The 21,166-nt window shown below is 45.3% G+C and overlaps 1 protein-coding gene across 1 annotated transcript in view; it reads right to left on the reverse strand.

Annotated features, from left to right (window-relative positions):
* PLD5 (phospholipase D family member 5) overlaps nucleotides 1-7,926 on the reverse strand; it is a 101,762-nt gene extending 93,836 nt beyond the window's left edge. The window contains exon 1 of the mRNA XM_066611485.1: nucleotides 7,738-7,926. Within this exon, the coding sequence (XP_066467582.1) occupies nucleotides 7,738-7,926 (189 nt within the window). The remainder of the gene's footprint in view (nucleotides 1-7,737) is intronic.
* Between the last annotated feature and the right edge of the window lie 13,240 nt (nucleotides 7,927-21,166).

Here is a 21,166-nt window from a genome sequence, read left to right on the forward strand (position 1 = left end):
TTACCCCATTCCACTCACCTCCACCCCCAGCAGTGGCTTACTGGCTCTGGATGGCACAGCAGGCTCCAGCAGCAAGGCCTCTGCAACCTAGCTAGGATCAGGCTGTCATACTGTATACAGGTGAAAGGAATTCATTTCACCGCTGTGTGTCATTGCTATGATGATTTCCGTAAGGTAAAAAATCATAATGTTCTTTTATGGACTATTAGTTTTATTTCTTGATTATTTAGTATCAAATATACCTTTAGCCTTCAAGAAAAGACAACTTCAAATCACTAACACCACAATCCTATATATGTTTACCCAGTAGCAAATCTCATTTTGTTCAGTGGAGCTTTTGTTCAATTGAGCTCCTTTAGGACTGCAGCCTAAACAGTGTGTGTGCGCATGTGTGTGTCTGTGTCTGTCTGTGTGTGTGTAAACAAACACATTGATACAATTTTCTATACCTTAACCATACTAGATTTTCAAGTATTTCTGCTAAATAAATATTGATTCCACAATTCAGTAAATATATTGTAAATGATATATTAATGGCCAAGTTATAGCCTGAAAGTCAAGAAATCATCCTAATCTTAACAACTCAAGCTGTAATCTTATACAGATTTACCCGGGAGTAAGTCCCAATCAGTGGGCAGCACATAGAATTGTGCCGCAAGTGTACTCTTCTCCATTTTCATAAGTAGTCCATTCCATGTAACTGAACACCTTGTCTCAACATAATTTCAACAAAACCAGTAAAAGATATTTACTTTGTTGAACTTAAGTCAAGATTCTGAAATACTGAAAGTTTCTACCAGGGTTGGGAACTTGTGTCAGTGATTCGAACTTGAGTCTCCAGAAATTAGTGATTTTGGATGACTTGACGACTCATGAGTTGCATGTGTGGAAGACTCTGAAAAAGACTTGTCAGAGCCCTCCTAACTTGGCACTCGTCCCCACACATGCTGACTTAAGTCTGCCTGTGTCTGGGTGTGCTTGCTTACTATATTTGCAGCATGGAAAACCTTGTAGGGCCAGTATTCTGACCAGGCAAGCAGCAGGAAAGTTCCAGTCGAGAGGCAGGAAAGGATTAATGTTTGCAATGAAGGGGGGAGGTGGGACTGGGCCCTCTTTTCCAAATTCTAATAGGAAGGAATGGATGATCACTGGACAAAGGATGGGCATTCTTATATTTTCATTGGCTGAGGGAGAGCAGGAGGAGGAGCCAAGGGGGATTTCTTGCCTTAAGATTGGCTGCAGAACCCCAGGGATGAGGAGGAGGCAATTCATAGCAATCACATTTTTGACTGCTTGACTACTGTGAAAAGTGTTGTTGTTACTTGGATGGAGGAACCCTCATTGCATAACCAGCTTCAGTGGGACTACTTCTGAGTAGAGCTGGCAAGAATCAGGTTGTCCTGGTAAGCTTTGCAGCTGCTGCACATGATGCTCCTCCCTCTTGCAGCTTCTGTACCGGCTCTCTTGCCATCCCTCCAACACCTCCTGCCCTGTTTAAGGATGGGTGGGGACAGCAGGGGTGTGAGTAAAGAGAACTCCTACACCCACCCACCCACCCGGCAGCAGCCCCATTTTTTCCACAATGGACTTTTTAAAAGGGGGTGCAACTCAACTCGAGTCCTTTAGAGTTACTAAAGGGTGACTTGGAGACTAGGAAAGCTCCCCTGTTACGACTCATTCTCAAGTCATGGGGGCTGTGGCTTGATTTGCATCAAGCCACACTGGGTTTTCCCATCCCTGGTTTTTACCATCTGAAATCAGGGCCGACTTAACCATGATATTGCCTGATGTAGCTTGAATCGGCAGCAAATAGCAGGGGTCAAGGAAGTGGTGGTTTCACCCAGTGGTGTTGCTAGGGGGCTGCGGGGGGTACGGGTTGCATCGGGTGACGTACACAGGGGGATGACGCGCTAAAATCGCAGTGGTTAGGAGTAATACTGTCATGTTATATACCATTGGTTGTGGAATTTCCAGCAGAATGCAATGCAAAACACCAGAGGGAAATATAATCTTTCTATCAAAAGTTATGGCCAAAAACAGGAGAACAAAAAATGCATGGAGCCCTATGGATAATGAAAGTGAGCCACATTGCGTGTTTGCTTGTGAGTAGGCGAATGTGCCTTAGTCCGTCGGAAAGGGCAGGCTGAGAGGAATCCAACGACATCAGAATGGTCCCGATCCAATAAATGCAGCCCTCAAAAACATCTGAGAAGGAAGTCCCTCCCTCCAAGCAGATGAGTGTATTGAGCCCTATGGAAAGCAAAACGAAGCCTCACAGTAGCAAAAGTGCCTTGGCTGGTGTGGAAGATCAGGTGAAGTAGAGTGCAAGGCTACCAGAATAGTCCTGATCCTATGCACCTGCAGCTAAACAAGTGCTCCAGAAGGCAGTCCCCCCCCCCCCAAAAGGATCAAAACAGAGGCTTCAGCTGATAAGGTGAACTTTCTTGAGACTTGCAAAGCCAGGTGGATCCTGACAGTGATCTGGTTTAAACAGAAGTTCTTAAACTGAACAGAGCACTGGGTAGTGCTGAAAATTTTACTGGTTTCGGAGGCGGGGGTGTTATTGTAGGCAGGCTACAGAGGAAATTCACTTGGTGGACTAGGGCTGGCTTCTGCTTATTTAATTATTTGTTTTACTTTAATTATTTATACTTTTTTTTTAATTTGCCTGATGATATCACTTCCACCATGACATCATTTGTGGTGGGTCTTGGACAAACTGTCATTCTAAAAAGTGGGTCCAGTGCTAAAAGTTTGAGAACTGCTGCAATAAGGTGTTAGTAAGTTGACACCCTGGGGGGTGACACCACTAGTGACCAAAATCACAATTTGGAAGAATAATACCATCATGTTATATATCAATCAATGCATAATTTCATACAGAATGTGTTCTATCTTTGTTCTATCAATAGGTACAGCCAAAAAACCAGTGGGGACGGAGTGATGGTACAACACCATGCCCACCACCTGTGATGTTGCCCCGCCCACTGCATGGGAGGGGGGTGACGCGCTGGCCTCTCACACCCTAGCAAGGTCACTGGTTTCACCCAAAGTCTGCTGCTGCTTTCCTTACTGCAGATGTGAACTTCATTGTTCTGTTTTCCCCTCATTTCAAGCAAGCAAGAAAAGGATCATCTGCTTCACTATGTCCTCCCCTTGCTCCTTTTTCATGCAGTTGGAGGAAGGAGGGGAGTGAACTGGCTCGCCACTGTATGCACCATAAAAACCACACAGGCAGTGGTGACCCAGTTTGTTCCCTCCCCTTCCTTGTTCAGTTCCTTTAAAAGAACTGCATGAGGAAGGACTAAGCAGAGTGTACCAGCTCACTGCTGCCTCTGCCCAAAAAAAACTGCACAGGCAGCAGCAAGCCATTTAATTACCCCTTCCCCTTGTTCCTTCCTCTCACAGTCCATTTAAAGGTTAACTTAAAGGAACCATACAAGGAAGAAGTGAGGGAAAGCAGCCACAGACCTGGTTCCTTCCTTGCTGTCCCTTTCAGTAGAACAGAAAATGCAGTGCTTGCTAGGAGCCCTCCACCTGACCTGTATCTCTTGTTTCACCAAGAGGATCATATAGGTAAGTAAGCTACTTTTTTCCCCCTCTATTGGGGTGGCATCAAGCAGTGGCATTGGTTGGCCATCCTTGTTTGAAATGTACTAATATATCTATCACAACATAACATAAGAGCGCTACTGAATCAGGCCAAAGATCCATGTAGTCCAGTATCATGTTTCCTACAATAGCTAACCAGAGGCCTCTGGAAAGCCAACAAGTAGGAAATGAAAGCAATGTTCCTCTCTTGCCACTGTTTCCTTACACCCTGTTTGTCCCTACCAGGTTATATCTGCATAAAAATAGGGAAGCTTAAGCCTCATGAGCACTATAATGATATTCCTAAATTAATAGGAGGGCTTCACTCCTCTGCACATATAATCCAGGTCCATAGGGCAAAGAGAAAGAAGAGCGTGGAACTACTAACTCTCTAAAAGCTTGTAAAATCCTACTATATGAGAAAGTTAAGTCACTGTTCTTGAAAGCAAGTGAATAACTTCATCAAATGCAAACACCTTTTTTGCTAATATTAAGCAATAATCCACTAGTAATTTCACTACAAAGCTGTTGTGGCCTTGTTGTCACAGGGGCACAAACCACCCCCACAAGATTCCTTCCTGACCCCATGCCACATAGGAAATTGTGGGAAACAAAAAAATGGGTGTCCCAAACCCTCAGTGGCCCATGCTGTGGTTTGCTCCAGGGATACCTAAAGTCTTGGGACATTTTTGTGTATAAAGATCTTAATAATTTTTCATATTTCTAATAAATTCAGGATATAGCAATCAATAATCCATACCTCAGGTATCCGAGGATATCTCTTACCTCTCCTGTCACTGCTGTGGGGAGATTCTGTTCAGCAGTTATATCCTCTGCCGCTTTCATTGATGAATGAGTGATTCAATGGGTGACAGAGTGTGCTGAGATCTTCCCTCTCTGGTGTCTTCCCCCAACTGAAGGTAGGAGAGTCCTGTTATGCAAGGAGCTAGACCCGCCCTCTTGTCAAGTCACACTGCCCTATCAGGGTGGGCCTTTGAAAAAGGCTTCACTGCTGGTCCATGTGGGTATGACATTGAACTCATAGCTCAGTGCCAGTTGTTCACCACATATTGTACACTTCTGGAAATGCATTAAATTACTGTTATTCACTGGCTTCGTATTCATACATTTATTTCCAATATGACTTTCTTTAAAATAAATCTTATATTTATATTAAATATGACTGTCTTATCATCCGCTGAGTTTATATCAACTCTTACAGTTGATATAAAGTTAGCAGATGATCATAATCTTATCAGGGTTTAATTCCAACAAATAGCACATCAATCTGCACTAGATACACTCTTCACATTGTGGCTAAAGGACCTTTACATACGCCTTCTCTACATTTCAGTACAATTTTTAAACTAGCTGAAAACAGAATATGTGGAATTAAACCATGGCTAGAATCCTATGCATAATTTCCTAGCAGTAAGTCTCCCTGAATAAGTATGCATATGACTGGGCTGAAATTTAGTCCCAATGAGCTCACATGGCTATTGCCATCACACAGGCTTCACTAGACAGTTATCTAGTCAACAAACACAACCATATGACAAGCCAAGTCTATGAGTGTTTATTAATGTTAATTCACTGGGAGACTCCCAAGTGAGGACCCAATCCTATCCAACTTTCTAGCACTGGTGCAGCTGCAATGCAGCCCCAAGGCAAGGGTACAAATATTCCCTTACCTTGTGGAGGCCTCCGTAACTACCCTCCCACCATAGGGTGCAGCGCACACCCCATTGGCACGGCTACACCAGGGCTGGAAAGTTGGATAGGATTTGGTCCTGAGTGTGCACAGGATTGCAGCCTATATCAAAGAATTCTCCACTTATCTTCTAACTAGTATTCTCTCATTGAAGCCTGAGAGTAGGCATTTCCCAGAAGTACTGCAAAACCTTGTCATTCTGTTCTTTCATTCTTCATATAGGTTGCTGTCTGGTTCCAGAACCCAAGGATACAGCCGGTGATGATGACAAAGAAATAAAATAATAAAAGTCATAACAACCTGCTCGGTGATGTCACAGACTTGGTTTTAATTAGCCTGTTTGGCAACTTCAGTTCGCAGATACCAGATCTGTGTTGCGATTATCTCTAGCTATTTACTGATGATTGTAGAAAGAACAGTAGCAGGAGTATGTTACAGGAGGGTTCTCAAGTGAACATACAGGTGCTTCAAACAAAAACCAGTGTTCCAAAAACTTATCTTTAGATATTTCAACTTCAAGCCTACTAAAGCAAAGCTACCTGCCTTTCTTTTGGGCTCACAAGCTACTGTTGAGAAGCTTTGTTGCATCAAGTGTGCAATATTTGTAATGTAATGACATGTGTGGTAATAACAGAGCTCAGAAAAAGTGCTTCTGTAATCATCTTCTAAGAATGTCACTTGGTCCAGGTGATCAGTTTTCTAATCTTATTTATTACTACAATTGCAACCTAAATACAGTAATGAACTCTGTCTATTTTAATAAATGTTCACCTCTTTCCTTTAGTTGCCTCACACAGATAAATAGAAAATATATAAGTGTTTTGTAGCATTGTAGATGGGGAATGTGATACTTTCTGCCTTTCAGTTATTGTACTGCTGTATCTTTGACTATGCCTTAGATTACATCACTTGGCACTGATTCAATATATTGGAAGGAGCCAATAATTTGCATGCAACAAAAAGATATTTTATTTGGACACAATTATTTCCTTCAAAGGGCTTCTGTTATTCTGTTACATTTCTTTGGTAAATTTTATATAAAGAACAATGTCCTTCTATGTCACCAAGTCCATTTTGAGCCATGTGTAGCCGTCTTAAGCGAGCCTGCTGCATTACTAAATCCAACAATACTCTTGCATGCAACAAACTTCATGCTTGGGGCTACATGATGTTATGTTGCAACATTACACATGTGTAAGTAAGTACAGACTTCAGCCAGTGCTGTATTCAGAAAATTCTCTCCTAGAATGCCATTCATCCAGTTCCTCAGTGCTACCAATTACATAAGGACAAGAAAAAGATAGCCCATTGCTCTGAAACATCTGAACCACAAGAATACTTCCAAGTACCTTAAAAATCCCCATAAAATATTCATCGCCAGCCACAGCTTCAGTTCTTTCCCAGTCCCAAAACCACTTAGTTAACATGTATTGAATTGATGGTGTCTTAAAATTCCACATACAGAATGGGAAAGAAAAGCATGCCCAGAATACAGAGCAGTTCCACCTCCTGATTAAAATATAGAATGCAAAATCTGCAAACACTGATGCCTTTATCACAGTGTGATTCCAAACAGGTTTGAGCTGGAGGAGAATTCCGCAAGATTACAGAAAGATACCCTAACTTCCCAGCCATGAGCTGAATCTGTCCCATTCATGAACAAGTATTTTGGGAATGTGACATTGCTCTGCAGTAGGTAGATGTTCATGAAGTGGGGGGCCCAAGCAACTGCACATATGCAATACTGGGGGAGACATAAAGCATGATCACAATTCCAGTGGGTCAATTTAAGGGAATTCAGAACATCCATGTTTTGTGCTTTTGCTAAAAAGAGGCTGCAGTTCTGTCTGTTCTTTCCTGGGAGTAAGTCTCATTGAAAACAATGGGACTTACTTCTGAGTAGACATGCCTGGGACTGGACTGGAACCTCATTCCACCACTATTACAGATCAAGCCTGGGATGTTAGTCCCAGGAGGACACACTCCCAAGTCAATGTGCAACGCATAGGACTCTAATCAATGTGCAATGCATAGGATCAAGCCTGGGATGTTAGTCCCAAGGGGACACACTCCCAGGTCAATGTGCAATGCATAGGACTCTAGTCTCAGGGGCCACCCAACAGTTTCCTCTCTTGCCTAAGAAAATACCACACATGGTCATTCCTCTTGAGGTATTCTATTCAGAGGGAAGCCTTAGCTTGGAGCAGCCCATGCAGAGACCCAATGTGGATCTCACATTGGACCTGCGCCATGGAGTCCTGAGTGCAAATCCCTGCTCCCTTGGCCAAGAACTCTCAGAGTGGGGAAGGAAGTTGTTGCTCCACCTCAGCTCTCCATCTGCCAACAGGGGCAGCATTTCGCACGCTCTACCTTGCAGGGTTGTTGTGACGCCCGAGGCGGCAGGCTTTAAGGGGAGAAAGCAAAGAGCGACTTACGTGCTCCAATTTGTCTTTCCTGCTCAACCAGACGCTGGCACTGTAGTCCTGCTGCTTGACGGCACTGTAGAACTTGGAGCCCACTCGGGTCAGGCTGGGCGAGGGCTCGCGGGGTCTGCTCTTCAGCTTCATCTGCTCGAAGCCCTCGCGCTGGGACGAGGCGGCGAGCCACTCGCTCCTGCCTTCCATCTTGACATGACAAGGCAGAGTCCAGGCGGTGGGGACCAGGGAGGAACCGGGAGGAGGGGAGTGGGCTGGGGTCAGAAACAAAGGGCCGGGGAGGAGGAGGAGGGAGAGCTGCGGGCAGCCGCCTAAGGCAGGGGCGGGAGGCGCTCAGGGAGAACCAGGCGCCCAAGTGCCAGCAGCAGACCGCTTGTTGCCCCCGCCGAGCTGCAGTCCGTGGAGAGCTGAGCGCAGCAGGACCGTTTCTTGCGGCAGCGCCTTGCAGCGGGGTCCACGCGACCGCAGGCAGCCAGACCCGGCCAGCCACACATCCTCGCGCGCGCAGGCGGGGAGGGGCGCACGGGGGGGGGGCGGCGGCGGCTGGCTGGCAGTGAGGGGCGCGCAGCCTCTCCCCCCTCCGTGGATGCCGCCAGCCTGCAGGTTGGCGCAGTGAAAGGAAGGCTGCGTCCCTCCCTTCCTCCCTCGCCGCCCCGCCCCGCCCCTCCCCTGCCCCCACCTATGGAGAAAAAGTTGGAGCAGCCTTCACCCAAACCCACTTCCCGCCCCTTCCCCCTCCCCAGCCTCTCTCGGCTGCCAGAGGTTCCCTCTCCACAACTTACTGCCTTTGCGCAAGCATCCTTAGGGAAGACGTGGCGGGAGAGGAGGCTGCTGCTGCTGCTGCTTCAGGGAACCCTCTCACGTCACCACCACCACCTTCCTTGGCCGTGAGGTTCTCTCCAGGTCCAAGGCTCTTGCGCCGCCTTCTGCAGTCCCTCTCCATGGTGCTGAGAGCGTCGCCCCTCTCCATGGTGCTGAAAAGTTGCACAAGTGGCATTCCCTGTCCTGCTTTGGACCACCGAGAGCAAGAGTCTGATGAGCTGCCAGGGACTCTTGAAAGCCATTTCTGCCCAACGTTGCATATGCGCAACAGGGACCAAATGTGGACACCTTGGGCCAGGCAAAAATGGGAACTTTAATCTTCTGACTGGCAGGGGACAGCTTTGAGGGGCACTTCAGCCTTCTGAAAAGGAGCAAGAGGAAGAAAAACTGTACCGCATTTCAAGAAACTTGGCAATGAATATGTGGCAATTCTTCTACACTTTCAGCTCAATAGCTGTACAGCTCCAGTGGGGTCTGTGCACATGTTTAAGATATGCGGAGATCAGGAGCAAGTATGGCAGGAATTTCTTAGACAACGTTGATGTGTGTAAAGCTCTTATTTGAAACCAGTTTTGCAGAATGAGATATGCAGAGAGTGGGGGATTTGTCTGACTGGGGTGCAGCTTTGAGGAGCAGAAACAGTGGCTCTCTGGGAATCTGGTGCAGGACCCACAGCCTCAGCATATTTTTGAGGAATCTGCTTCCTTCCAAGAATTAGCTCTGCTTGCATACATGTCAATAAAACAAATACCCTGTACTGTATTGCAAAGACACTTTGAGTCTCCAGTGCTTTGCTACCCAAAGGAAATAGAACCCTTCAGCACCAGCCACATCTCACCATTCAGAGAAGTAGGGTGTGCCTGACAATATATTCTCCAGAAGGACAGTGCCCATATGTTCATGCCTGTGACAGGTATATTTCCCCGAGAGATTTGCAACAACATTTGCTGCAGTTTGCAATTTCATCTCCCTCTGTCTGGCTTTCTCACCCATCTGGGAATTCCCATCATTAGCAACCTGATGAAATTCTGTCAGAAGTCTCTGAGGGCAGGCTGTTCCTCTCAGTCAGAAGATGATTGACAGAAGACACCTGTCCTCTGTGAATACTAGAGAATTATTAAAATCTGGGGGTGTGTGCACAAGTGCCAAAAAGCAACAAAGTGGTTATGGCAATGTGCAAAAGAGGGGCACAGGTGCAGACTAAGGAGCTTTTTGTAGGACTATATTGACATGTTGGCAATGTGAGTTGGATGGATCTGCACTGAAGCTGACTTGATGATGTGGTCCTGTATTGGCAGAGTTGTTCATAGTCATACTAACTAACTAACTAACTTGTGGGCTGAACATGTGGTGCAGAAATAATCAGAGTGCCAAGTAGAGAGCATCAAACACTGTATTTTTTTAATTATAATTTTATTTTAAAACACCATAAATTAATAAATACAAACTCAGAAAGTTAGAAATTGAAATGAAAATGAAAACAAGTATTGAAAGTTGTGTGGCAAGTGTGGAGTTCTGAATTGAAATTTCTTTGCTCTTCTACAAAAACAAATTGCATATTTGGTATCGTACCTTAAACAGTCTATTGGTTTTGTCTAAAATACATTTTATCCACAGAAAATATATATCTATATGTCAATTATCTACTCATCAAATCTAGAATTCATTAGATCCATTTTCCCCTTCATGCATAGGAAGTCAATAAATGGTTTCCAATTGTTGATAAGTTGATACAGCATCAGTCACTGTATTGATCCACCAAAGTCTCATAGTTTTGATGTGCCAATTCAGGCTCGTGTTTTGGGTAAAAACTGAATGGACTTCACTACAGGTTGGGTTGGCAGTTTGTTTTTTCCCTTTTTTTCCTGATAATTAGCTAGAAGCTGCATGAGAGTCAGAAGTTCAACAAGTGGCATCTTTTCCTAAAATTGCAATGTAGTTTCAATGAAATTGAAGCTAATTGAGCTAATATGTCATTGTTAAAGGCAAAGAAACAATGTAAGAAAAATGAACTGGCAACCCTAAGAGGTAGAGTGGGTGACTTGGGCTGCAATCCTTTCCACGCATACTTGGGAGTAAGCCTGGCTATAACAAGATTTACTTCTGAGAGCCCAATCCTTTGCATGTCTACTCAGAAGTAAGTCCCATTATATCCAATGTGGCTTACTCCCAGGTAAGTGTGGATAGGATTGCAGCCTTAGGGGAATAGGATTGACAGCACTGTATGAAGCAGCTCATGGTGGAAAGAAAATTATGAAACCCATCCATTATTTCAGTCTTACACCTGTCAAGTTCAGCTGGATTCCAGATCATTTCCAGAGCTTCCCATTCCCACCTCTTTCAGTAAATCTCTACTACAATATAACAAAGACTGATCTCCACAATAAAATTTCATCCTTATGAACAATCATTGTCCTTCTCATAATGATCTTTCCTCATATTCTTGATGTTTATTCCACTTCCTATATTTTCTTTGGCTTCATTTAGTCTGTTGGCAGACCTTTAGGTCCAATAAGCATTATTAGATACTAAATGATATGTCATTGCATATTCTCAAAATAATAAAACAAAGATTTAGCAATGAATTTTAGTCAAAGAAAATAAAGAGATTTTTCCACCAAACCAAAGAGCTTGCTGTTGCGCATACTAACCATATGACCATGTTGGTGGTAAATAAATGTTAAATGGTAGTTATAGTTACTGGTATGCAAAACTTATACAGGAAGAATTCTATTTTCCATTTTTTTTCCCCAAACCTCAGCTGCCCATATAAATCAAGCTGCTTCTGTTTGAACCGCTATTCCTTCAGTATGGTCAGTTGCTTACTTACCGTTAGGGTCACTAGAATGAAAACTGCAGATTTTTCTTGCAGTGGATCTTGGTGTAGTCAATGGAGTCATTTTAGTTTATGGGCTGAATAAAAGCTCTTAGCTGTTATAATTAGCAGACCACCTGAATGCCTGCAATCAAAAAGTCTTATTGATATCTTATCGTCTTATATATTGCTATCTCTTCTATGGGCATACTCAAGAGAATGGTGTGATTGGCTTTTTAGGCTCCAGGGAGCTTGGAATATATTTCAGGATGTCCTTCCCACCACACTTGACAAAGTGCTTGGTATGTGAAGACATGACATGGAGGTCTACTACTGAAAGAGAAAAAAAAAACCCACCAAAGATCAAAACTATAAATTGGTATATCCAAAGTGAATGAACCAAGCCCCTTCCAGGACTCAATCTGCCCTTCCTCTGCCCCATCACCACCTCATTCAACCCTTCCCCATTCCATCCCACCTTCCCTGCCATCCTACCTGTGTAGGTGGGTGGGCTGCGATCCTCTGCTTGAGTATTTTTTAACAAATGCTGTAAGGTGGTCATTGCCAGAGGAACGTATGTTTCACTGGTGGTTGGCCCAGATAAGACAATTTTCTAATGACTTCCAGAATAGGAAGAGAAGTACTCTGCAGGAGTGCATGGCCTCTGGGACCCCAAGTGCCTCTGGGAACAAGTGCCAGGTAAGGCACCGAGAGTTCAGCAGGAGGGCGAGGAGGCCAGGGCCCCAGACACTGCCCTTCTCTTCCCTTGAGAAGAGGGCAGCAAACCAGTGTAGGGTTTTGTAAGTACCCCTAAATAAAAACAACAAAAATAGCTATGCAGTCAGACAGCCAGCAGCAGGGAGGGGGCTATCCTGCATGGAGTGCCACATGTATGACTATATGCCTCTGGGGCATAAGTCATGGGTGTGTCCTCGGTGCAAGGAGCTCCAGGGTCTCCACTCCCTTAAAGCCTTGGTGGCTGATCTGGAGAAGCAGGGGCAGGCAGAGAAGGACCGTGGGGAGACTTCCGGGCACAATCAGGCTTCTTCCCAACCTCAGGTGTGCAGCTCCTCAGCTGCCCGGGTGGGAAGACTTGGGGCTGGAGGACGTCATCCTGGAGAGGAGGGAAACAATCCCCTAGGAGGGGACCCCTTCTCCAGGGGATGGGCCCATATCTGAATGCACTCAGGATACCCCTTGGCAGAAGGGGGATTGGGGGCTTCTTGTAGTAGGGGATTTGATTATTAGAAACATACAGAGGGGGGTTTGCGACAGATGTGAGGACCACATGGCAACTTGCCTGCCTGGTGCGAAGGTTGTGGACATCACTTCCCATCTAGACAGGCTGGTAGACAGTGCTGGGGAGGAGGTAGCAGTTGTGATGCATGTCGGCACCAACAACGTGGGCAAGTGTAGCCGGGAGGTCCTGGAGGCCAAATTTAGGCTTTTAGGTAGGAAGCTGAAGGCCAGGACCTCAAAGGTAGCGTTCTCTAAAGTGCTACCTGTTCCACGCGCAGGGCCAGCTAGGCAGGCAGAGATCAGGGGTCTCAATGCGTGGATGAGACGGTGGTGTAGGTCGGAGGGGTTTAGATTCATTAGGCACTGGGGAACTTTTTGGGACAAGCGGGGCCTGTACAAGAGGGACGGGCTTCACTTGAACCAGAATGAAACCAGACTGCTGGCGCATAACATTAAAAAGGTGGCAGAGCAGCCTTTTAGCTGAACCCTGGAGGAAGGCCGACAGGAGCCGAGGGGCATCCGGTTCAGGACTCCTCATCCCTATGGGACGAGGATGGGGAGGTTAGAGAACAACAAGACAAAGGCAGAGTAGGAGAAGAAATAGGGAATGGTAGCGTGATGGGATGTGATAGATGGTTTGGCACAGTGAGAGAATGTGGGGACAAAGGAGTGAATAAGCAGCCCATCCTGGGGCATTCCATGTACAAATGCTTTTATGCAAATGCCCAAAGTCTCCGAGCAAAGATGGGAGAACTGGAATGACTGGGGACAAGGGAAAACATTGACATAGTGGGCATAACGGAAACCTGGTGGAATGCGGAGAATCAGTGGGATACCACAATCCCGGGCTATAAACTCTGCAGGAGGGACAGGCAGGGGCGTGTTGGAGGTGGGGTGGCCCTTTATGTTAAGGAAGGGATAGAATCCAGCAAAGTAGAGATTGAAGGCGAGTCTGACTCCACCGTAAAATCTCTGTGGGTTAAATTACCAGGCCTCAGGAGTGATGTAATACTGGGGGTGTACTATTGTCCTCCAGACCAGAAATCGGAAGGGGACCTTGAAATGAGGAAACAGATCAGGGAAGTAACAAGGAGGGACAGGGTTGTAGTCATGGGGGACTCAATTATCCTCAAATAGACTGGGTCAGTTTGTGTTCTGGTCACGAAAAGGAGACCAGATTTCTTGACATGCTAAATGACTGTGCCTTAGGGCAGCTAGTCATGGAGCCCACCAGAGGATAGGTGACTCTGGATTTAATATTGTGCGATACGCAGGACCTGGTTAGAGATGTCAATGTTACAGAGGCACTGAGAAACAGTGATCATGCTGTGATCCGTTTCAATATTCACGTCGGGGGAAGAATACTGGGCAAATCTCTCACTAAAACCACTGACTTCCGCCTGGCGGACTTCCCTCAAATGAGGAGGCTGGTTAGAAGGAGGTTGAAAGGGAAGGTAAAAAGAGTCCAATCTTTCCAGAGTGCATGGAGACTGCTTAAAACAACAGTGATAGAGGCCCAGCAGAGGTGTATACCACAAAGAAAGAAGGGTTCCACTAAATCCAGGAGGGTGCCTGCATGGCTAACCAGCCAAGTTAGAGAGGCTGTAAAGGGCAAGGAAGCTTCCTTCAGACGACACCAAACTTTTACGAGTGGTGAAGACCAGAAGTGATTGTGAGGAGCTCCAGAAGGATCTCTCCAGACTGGCAGAATGGGCAGCAAAATGGCAGATGCGCTTCAATGTCAGTAAGTGTAAGGTCATGCACATTGGGGCAAAAAATCAAAACTTCACATATAGGCTGATGGGTTCTGAGCTGTCTGTGACAGATCAGGAGAGAGATCTTGGGGTGGTGGTGGACAGCTCGATGAAAGGGTCGACCCAATGTGCGGTGGCAGTGAAGAATTCTATGCTTGGGATCATTAGAAAAGGTATTGAGAACAAAACGGCTAATATTATAATGCCGTTGTACAAATCAATGGTAAGGCCACACCTGGAGTATTGTGTCCAGTTTTGGTCGCCGCATCTCAAAAAAGACATAGTAGAAATGGAAAAGGTGCAAAAGAGAGCGACTAAAATGATTACGGGGCTGGGGCACCTTCCTTATGAGGAAAGGCTACGGTGTTTGGGCCTCTTCAGCCTAGAAAAGAGACGCCTGAGGGGGACATGATTGAGACATACAAAATTATGCAGGGGATGGATAGAGTGGATAGAGGGATGCTCTTTACACTCTTACATAACACCAGAACCAGGGGACATCCATTAAAATTGAGTGTTGGGAGAGTTAGAACAGACAAAAGAAAATATTTCTTTACTCAGCATGTGGTTGGTCTGTGGAACTCCTTGCCGCAGGATGTGGTGATGGCGTCTGGCCTGGACACCTTTAAAAGGGGATTGGACAAGTTTCTGGAGGAAAAATCCATTATGGGTTACAAGCCATGATGTGTATGTGCAACATCCTGATTTTAGAAATGGGCTATGTCAGAAGGCCAGATGCAAGGGAGTGCACCAGGATGAGGTCTCTTGTTATCTGGTGTGTTCTCTGGGGCATTTGGTGGGCCGCTGTGAGATACAGGAAGCTGGACTAGATGGGCCTATGGCCTGATCCAGTGGGGCTGTTCTTATGTTCTTAGGACCTCTCTTGAGCCCAAAAGTAATTAGGAGACTATTAGCATTTAGGAAACACTGTCATTATTGCAAGATGCAAATTACATGGTTATCTTGATAGATGTGCAGTGTGACTGGCTGCCCAAACATATCCCCTGCCAGTTCATAGCATGCAGCACTGTCAATAGAGTGCACACTGCATACTGTTGGGAGTGTGTGTGACCAGATGGCCAGGGAGAGGAAAGTAAAAATAGGTACACTTACCTCTCTGTAGGTTACCTGGTTATCAATGGGTTTCCTCAGACCCCTAACAGGTCATTTGCTGGCATAAATCCAAGGAGTATCATGAGACAGGTCCAGCTGGGAAAAGAGGGACAGGATCTTCCACATGCTGCTGCTGCCAAGATCCACTACCTCTCACCCCTGGTTCCTCCCCCAAATTGCCTTGAAACTTCCCCAAACCTCCCTTGACCTGCCCCTGATGTGATGTTACCTGCCTCAGTGTGGCCTGAGTGAGGGCCCAATCCTATCCAATTTTCCAGTGCCGGTGCAGTCGTGCCAATGGGGCATGTGCTGCATCCTGTGGTGGGAAGGCAGTCACAGAGACCTTTCCAAGAGAAGGGAACATTTGTTCCCTTACTTTGGGGCTGCATTGTGTTGCATCAATGCTGGAAAGTTGGATAGGATTGGGCTCTGAGTGACTAAAGGCATGAAGAGCTTTCAACCATTTATACTGATGGCTCTGGAGTACCCAATGTTGGCATGCCTTTCACACTGCTATAACTGATGGCAGCAGATCCTGATATCCACTGCCATAGACCCAGGAAAAGATTGAGTCAAAAATGAACCACTTGCTTCATGGGATTCTGCAAGGATAGATTACCCTGTTAGTAATGCTTTCATCTACATTGAGCCCATAATATCAACACAATTTTATTGCTTGCATAGCAATCATTAATCTGTGTTGACAATTTCAAAAACATTCTTAAGTAACACCACAATGATCTTCATTTTATTTTCTCACAGTATATATCATGTCACCAGTGTATACATTATGCTAAGAGTAAACTGGATACAAATGCATACAAAATAACCCAGAATAGTTTGAGGGTCTATTCAATTCCCACAAAAACCAATCAATTCAACAAAATGTCACTCTTACACAATATTTGTACAAATTGTTACCACTTCCTTCACCATTTTTCAAACACACACACCTGCTCTCATGATCCCTCACAGCACTGTCCAGCTAATTGTAGCAGTAAATCCTCCGTTGCACTGACACCGTTAGCTTGGAATGCATATCCCACATCAGAGCAAAATTAATTGCCTGGAAAGATGTATTCACCCATTATCTATCCCAAATCACTGTATCGCCCTAAAGCAAAGCCTCAAGGCATTTTCTGTTACTACTGCAAAACTACCTAGTGAATCTTTCCTTCACTGCTCACTCCAAATTCATTCTGTCAGTCTACAAAATGTCCAGCCTTCTGAGAAGGGCTCAAGACAATGCTTTCATGAATTGGGGATGCAGTGTAGGACTAGCAAATTTGGTTATCTGGGGCCAAAATCTCAACAGCTATTATGGCTACATACAAACTGATTTGCAGCTGTTTCCTCCCCACAGTGATGGCAAGAGCAGGTGAAATGCCTGCCTAGCTGGGCTGGCTCATCCATGAGGTCAACTGCAGTGGCCACCTTAGGCAGAAGATTAGTGTGGGCAGGGCAGACCAGTCTCCTCCTGTCCACTTTTCTTTGCTGCTGCTGCCGCCGCTCCTCACACTCCCTGGATTGGAAAAAAAGGGAGTGGAAGGGAAGGGGAGGTATGGAGGAGATGAGAGTAGGAACCTAGATGTGGGCTTCTCTGCCTTCCCTGCTCCACCCCCTCTTCCTTTTCCAATCCAGGGAGCAGGAGATGCAGAAGCTCATACATATCCAGGTAAATGGGAATAGCATATGGCATGGCACCTAAGGGGCTGGGAAGTCTTGGGCCAGCCCAACTACCAAGGAAGTGTCCATAGACTTTGTACAATGATTGCTTTTGGACAAGACTATCCTGCTTTAGAAACCTTGCACGCAGTGGGTGTTCTTAGCATAATCTTTTTAAAGTTATATTTACAATATTTATAACACTTTCCCACACAAACGTTTGCAAAGCAGTTTTGGACATACATTCAGCAGACTAAAGGCCCAATCCTATCCAATTTGAGAGCACCAGTGCAGTCACAATGCAGCCCCAAGGTAAGGGAACAAATGTTCCCATACCTCAAGGAGGCCTCTGTGACTGCTGCCCCACCACAAGATGCAGTGCATGCCCCATTGGCACAGCTGCACTGGCACTGGAAAATTGGATAGGATTGTTGGCTTACTCTGCCCAGCAGTAGTGTAGCTAGAGGGGGTGCAAAGCATTAAGTTCTACACAGCGCCTCAATACAGTGTGCAAGTGGTCCCTTCCCCTCCCCTTCAGAGTCATACTAGGCTGCTAGAGCAAAACGGAGGCATCTCCTCCATTTTGTTCTAGCAGCCCAGAACGGCTCATAAGGGGCGGAGGAGAGGCTGCTTGCATGCTGTGGTGAGGTGCAAAGCAAAATATAGTGCTTTGACCCTCTCTAGCTATGCTACTGCTTACCTCTTTGGAAATGGAGAAGACTAAATGGGTGAGGGTGGGGCTTAAACAGCAAAATCCATTCTTGAGCAGTCATGGGAATGTAATGAATAGCGACCACTGCCTTGCTCCAGTTGTTTCTCTTTTTCCTCTCCGAGTTTCCCTATTGGGGTCACAGCCTGTACCTAACGATTCAAGTCAGATTTCAAAAAATGTAACAGTTTCTTAACTGCAGCTTTCAGAACCTGTTCAATGTTTCTTTTTCCAGTCAAAGTTCCTGCCTTTCAAGAAGAAGGATGAACTTTGCTCCCTTCCGTTATGTTGAGTAGCAGCTGTCTTCTACCCACATTGTCCACAAAATCTTAACTGTTTCTTTATCCTGACACTTGACTATGCTTCACTCACTTCACGGTACTTGACTGCTCCGGATTATTAAAATTCCAGTATTGATCAGAGCATCTATCTCTACCAACCACCATTGTTTACGTTCAACCATAAAGGATGTTCACAATCAAGGGTGAGAACGTTTTTTGAAAACACAGTGTGAATTGTAACATTTAACATATTAGATAACTTGATTGCAAGTTTATTTTTTAAGAAATGGTTGTATCCTGAAAACCATGAGTGCAACGCATCTTCTCTGTCCCCTTCTCCCTCTGGCAGCTCCAGAGCTCTAATCTCAGAGACTCCCCCCATGTGGTTTTTGGCCATTTCCTCTCCCACATTATCCCCCCTGTGCCACATCCCACACTGTTTCTGAGGGTTCTTGTGAGCAGTTTTTCAACTGGGGCTTAAGGAACTGAGGACACAATGCTTTTTGCTCAGATGGTTAATGAACTTCACTGAAAGCGTCCATGTTTCCAAGTAGAAATGACATTTGCTTGCTAACCTAGAAGAACTCAGACTTTCCTCTATGTATGTTCTTCATAATTTAAGAGCTCTTCTACATGTTAACCAGAATGGGATGATCGCCTGAAGTGGCAAAACTCTGAACTGTACCATTTCGAACTGCCGTTGGGCATTGTATTTTTGGTTGCCTACACTAATTAAAAACTCCCTGTGGTGCAATCCAGAGGCGTCTTTGGGACAACACAAGTCCCTTGCACCAGCCCAATGTCATCGCAAAAGTGCCATAAAACACTTTCAAGCACACATAAGGGGAGATAGGTGTGCTGACCTCCATGCACCGATGCGGGCCCCAGGGAAAGGTGAGTTGCATTGGCCAAGCTCAACCAGCATAGCAATCTGAGAGGTGCTTGGTGAGGGCGGAGAGAGGGCGGGAGGGGGGTGTTTCAGAAGAGGGGGAGGGTGGGTGGTGGGCGTTCTTGGGGCAGTAGGAAGCAGGTGGAGAGTAGGAGGTGGGGCCAAGATCCAGCACTTATGCTGGATCCTAGCCCCAATCCTGGGCAACTCTGGGCAGCCCCAGACTGCTCAGATTTGCACCACCTCTTTAGGTGGCGCAGATCCAAGTAGCCCCATTGGGGCTGCTGTGGCTCTCTCTGGGGTAAGAGGAAAAGCCTCCCCTTGCCTTGGGCTGACCCATGATCAGCCAGAAACATGCTCTGGATACAGTGCAGGCCTGCCATGCACATGCAAGGAGTGCTTTGGGTTGGGGGGAGGGAAACAAGTCTTCCTTATAGGGTAGATTCCAGAATTTTACCACCTCAATTCAATACCTTATTTGGCATAAAACATAGAACAGCTTCAAAAGACAGATTTTTGAAAGACTTTCTGTTAGGTAAAGGAATAAACTTTCCTTTTACATCCATATATCTCTAATGAAGTGAAAAGATTAAAACAGTTAAGTTTCAACAGAGTTAATAAAGTCAGCATCAGTTTGGCCTATATATATATTTGATATAGATCTCCAGCAAGCTGTCTCTCTGAGATAGTCAAAAACTTCTTTGGCTTATGTCAAAAATACATCCCCATTGTTCTGTTTCCCAGTTAGGATTGCACTATCTGTCTCGGCCTTCTTTCTCCATGCAGGTGTTATCTGATGAGTTCAGTTAAGAGAAGCAAACAGAATGCTGATGGGTTCCACCAGGCCCTTCCCTGTTCCTGCCTATTGCTGGTGTTTTTCCGCATTCACTGTAGTACTTCTGAAAAATCTTTTGGGGAAAAAATTAAAAAGTAATTAGTCAAACAGCCTGTAGCCTCACAGGCCCCTCCAAAGAGAATGTTGATTACAATCAACAGCAAATAATTTTTCCCACCTTGCTCCTTCTCACAACTCTCTGGATAGCTTAATGATGTGAAACCATCCTGCTGTGAATGGGTACAAGCAGCCCCTGAAGGTCTACCTTGGAAACACCACCTCACATATGAAATTCAGGTGCCTCCCATGGGTCTTGGAAATCTCCCAAGGTTACCTCTATTACCTTTCTATGACCACAGTCATCCTTAGCCCACTGCCCCTGGTAATCTTGAGCTCCACCATGTTGCCTAACTAAATTGTGAAGAAGTTGAAAATGAAATAAAATTTTCCACCAGGACTTCTTTGTCAAAATAAAATCCACCTTCACAGAAATATCCCAGAATATCAAAGTCGTTGCCACTGATACAATGTGAAGGCAGATTTTATAGAACTTGATCAAATGAATTAAAGGGACTGCAAAACCCACTTGATGGTTATAATTCCATCCATTGAAAGACACATAATCACCCAGAACTCTTGTTCAATAGTATCACTGACACTCCAAACCAGACAAAACATGTGATGGACATGGCTATATCCACCTGTGGTCTTTCCCTTGTCTCTCCCAAGCCTCCTACTCTGCCCACCAACAGCATAACATGCAGCACAACCCTGCATGCTATAGTGGGGGAAACCATAAGGTTGGGCTGCTAGTTCTCAATGGACAGGAAAAAAATTGCAAATATAGAGGCAGAATTAAACCTTCAGGAAGCCAGTTCAAATTGGGATGATGTATTGTCAAATCACTCGGCATAATGTGAGTATAGATGCGGATATTAATCATTTATACAGTTCCACAAAGTACCCAATGCCTTTAAACTTTTTTTTTTCCTTGCATTTCTCACAACATTCTGACAGGGTTTTTAATAGTTTCCTCTTTTCTCTATCTTGTTTTTTTCATCTCTTACCTTCTTGTCTCATCTCTTACATTCATTGTCCTTCAATGCTGTATTTGCTCTAGACCAGTGTTTCTCAACATTTGCCTTCTTCTGTACCACACATGGCTCAACGGTTTGAAGTACCATTGGAAATAACTGGCGATGACATCATTGCCATTTACTTCTGGGTTGGGAAGCCAGATACAATGCAGCAAACGCCAGTAAGAGGCTCAGGGTGGACGGAAGGGCTTTTCTGAGTGTGGAAAAACA

This window comes from Tiliqua scincoides, chromosome 1 (genome assembly GCF_035046505.1).
Source record: "Tiliqua scincoides isolate rTilSci1 chromosome 1, rTilSci1.hap2, whole genome shotgun sequence".
Classification (NCBI taxonomy): domain Eukaryota; kingdom Metazoa; phylum Chordata; class Lepidosauria; order Squamata; family Scincidae; genus Tiliqua; species Tiliqua scincoides.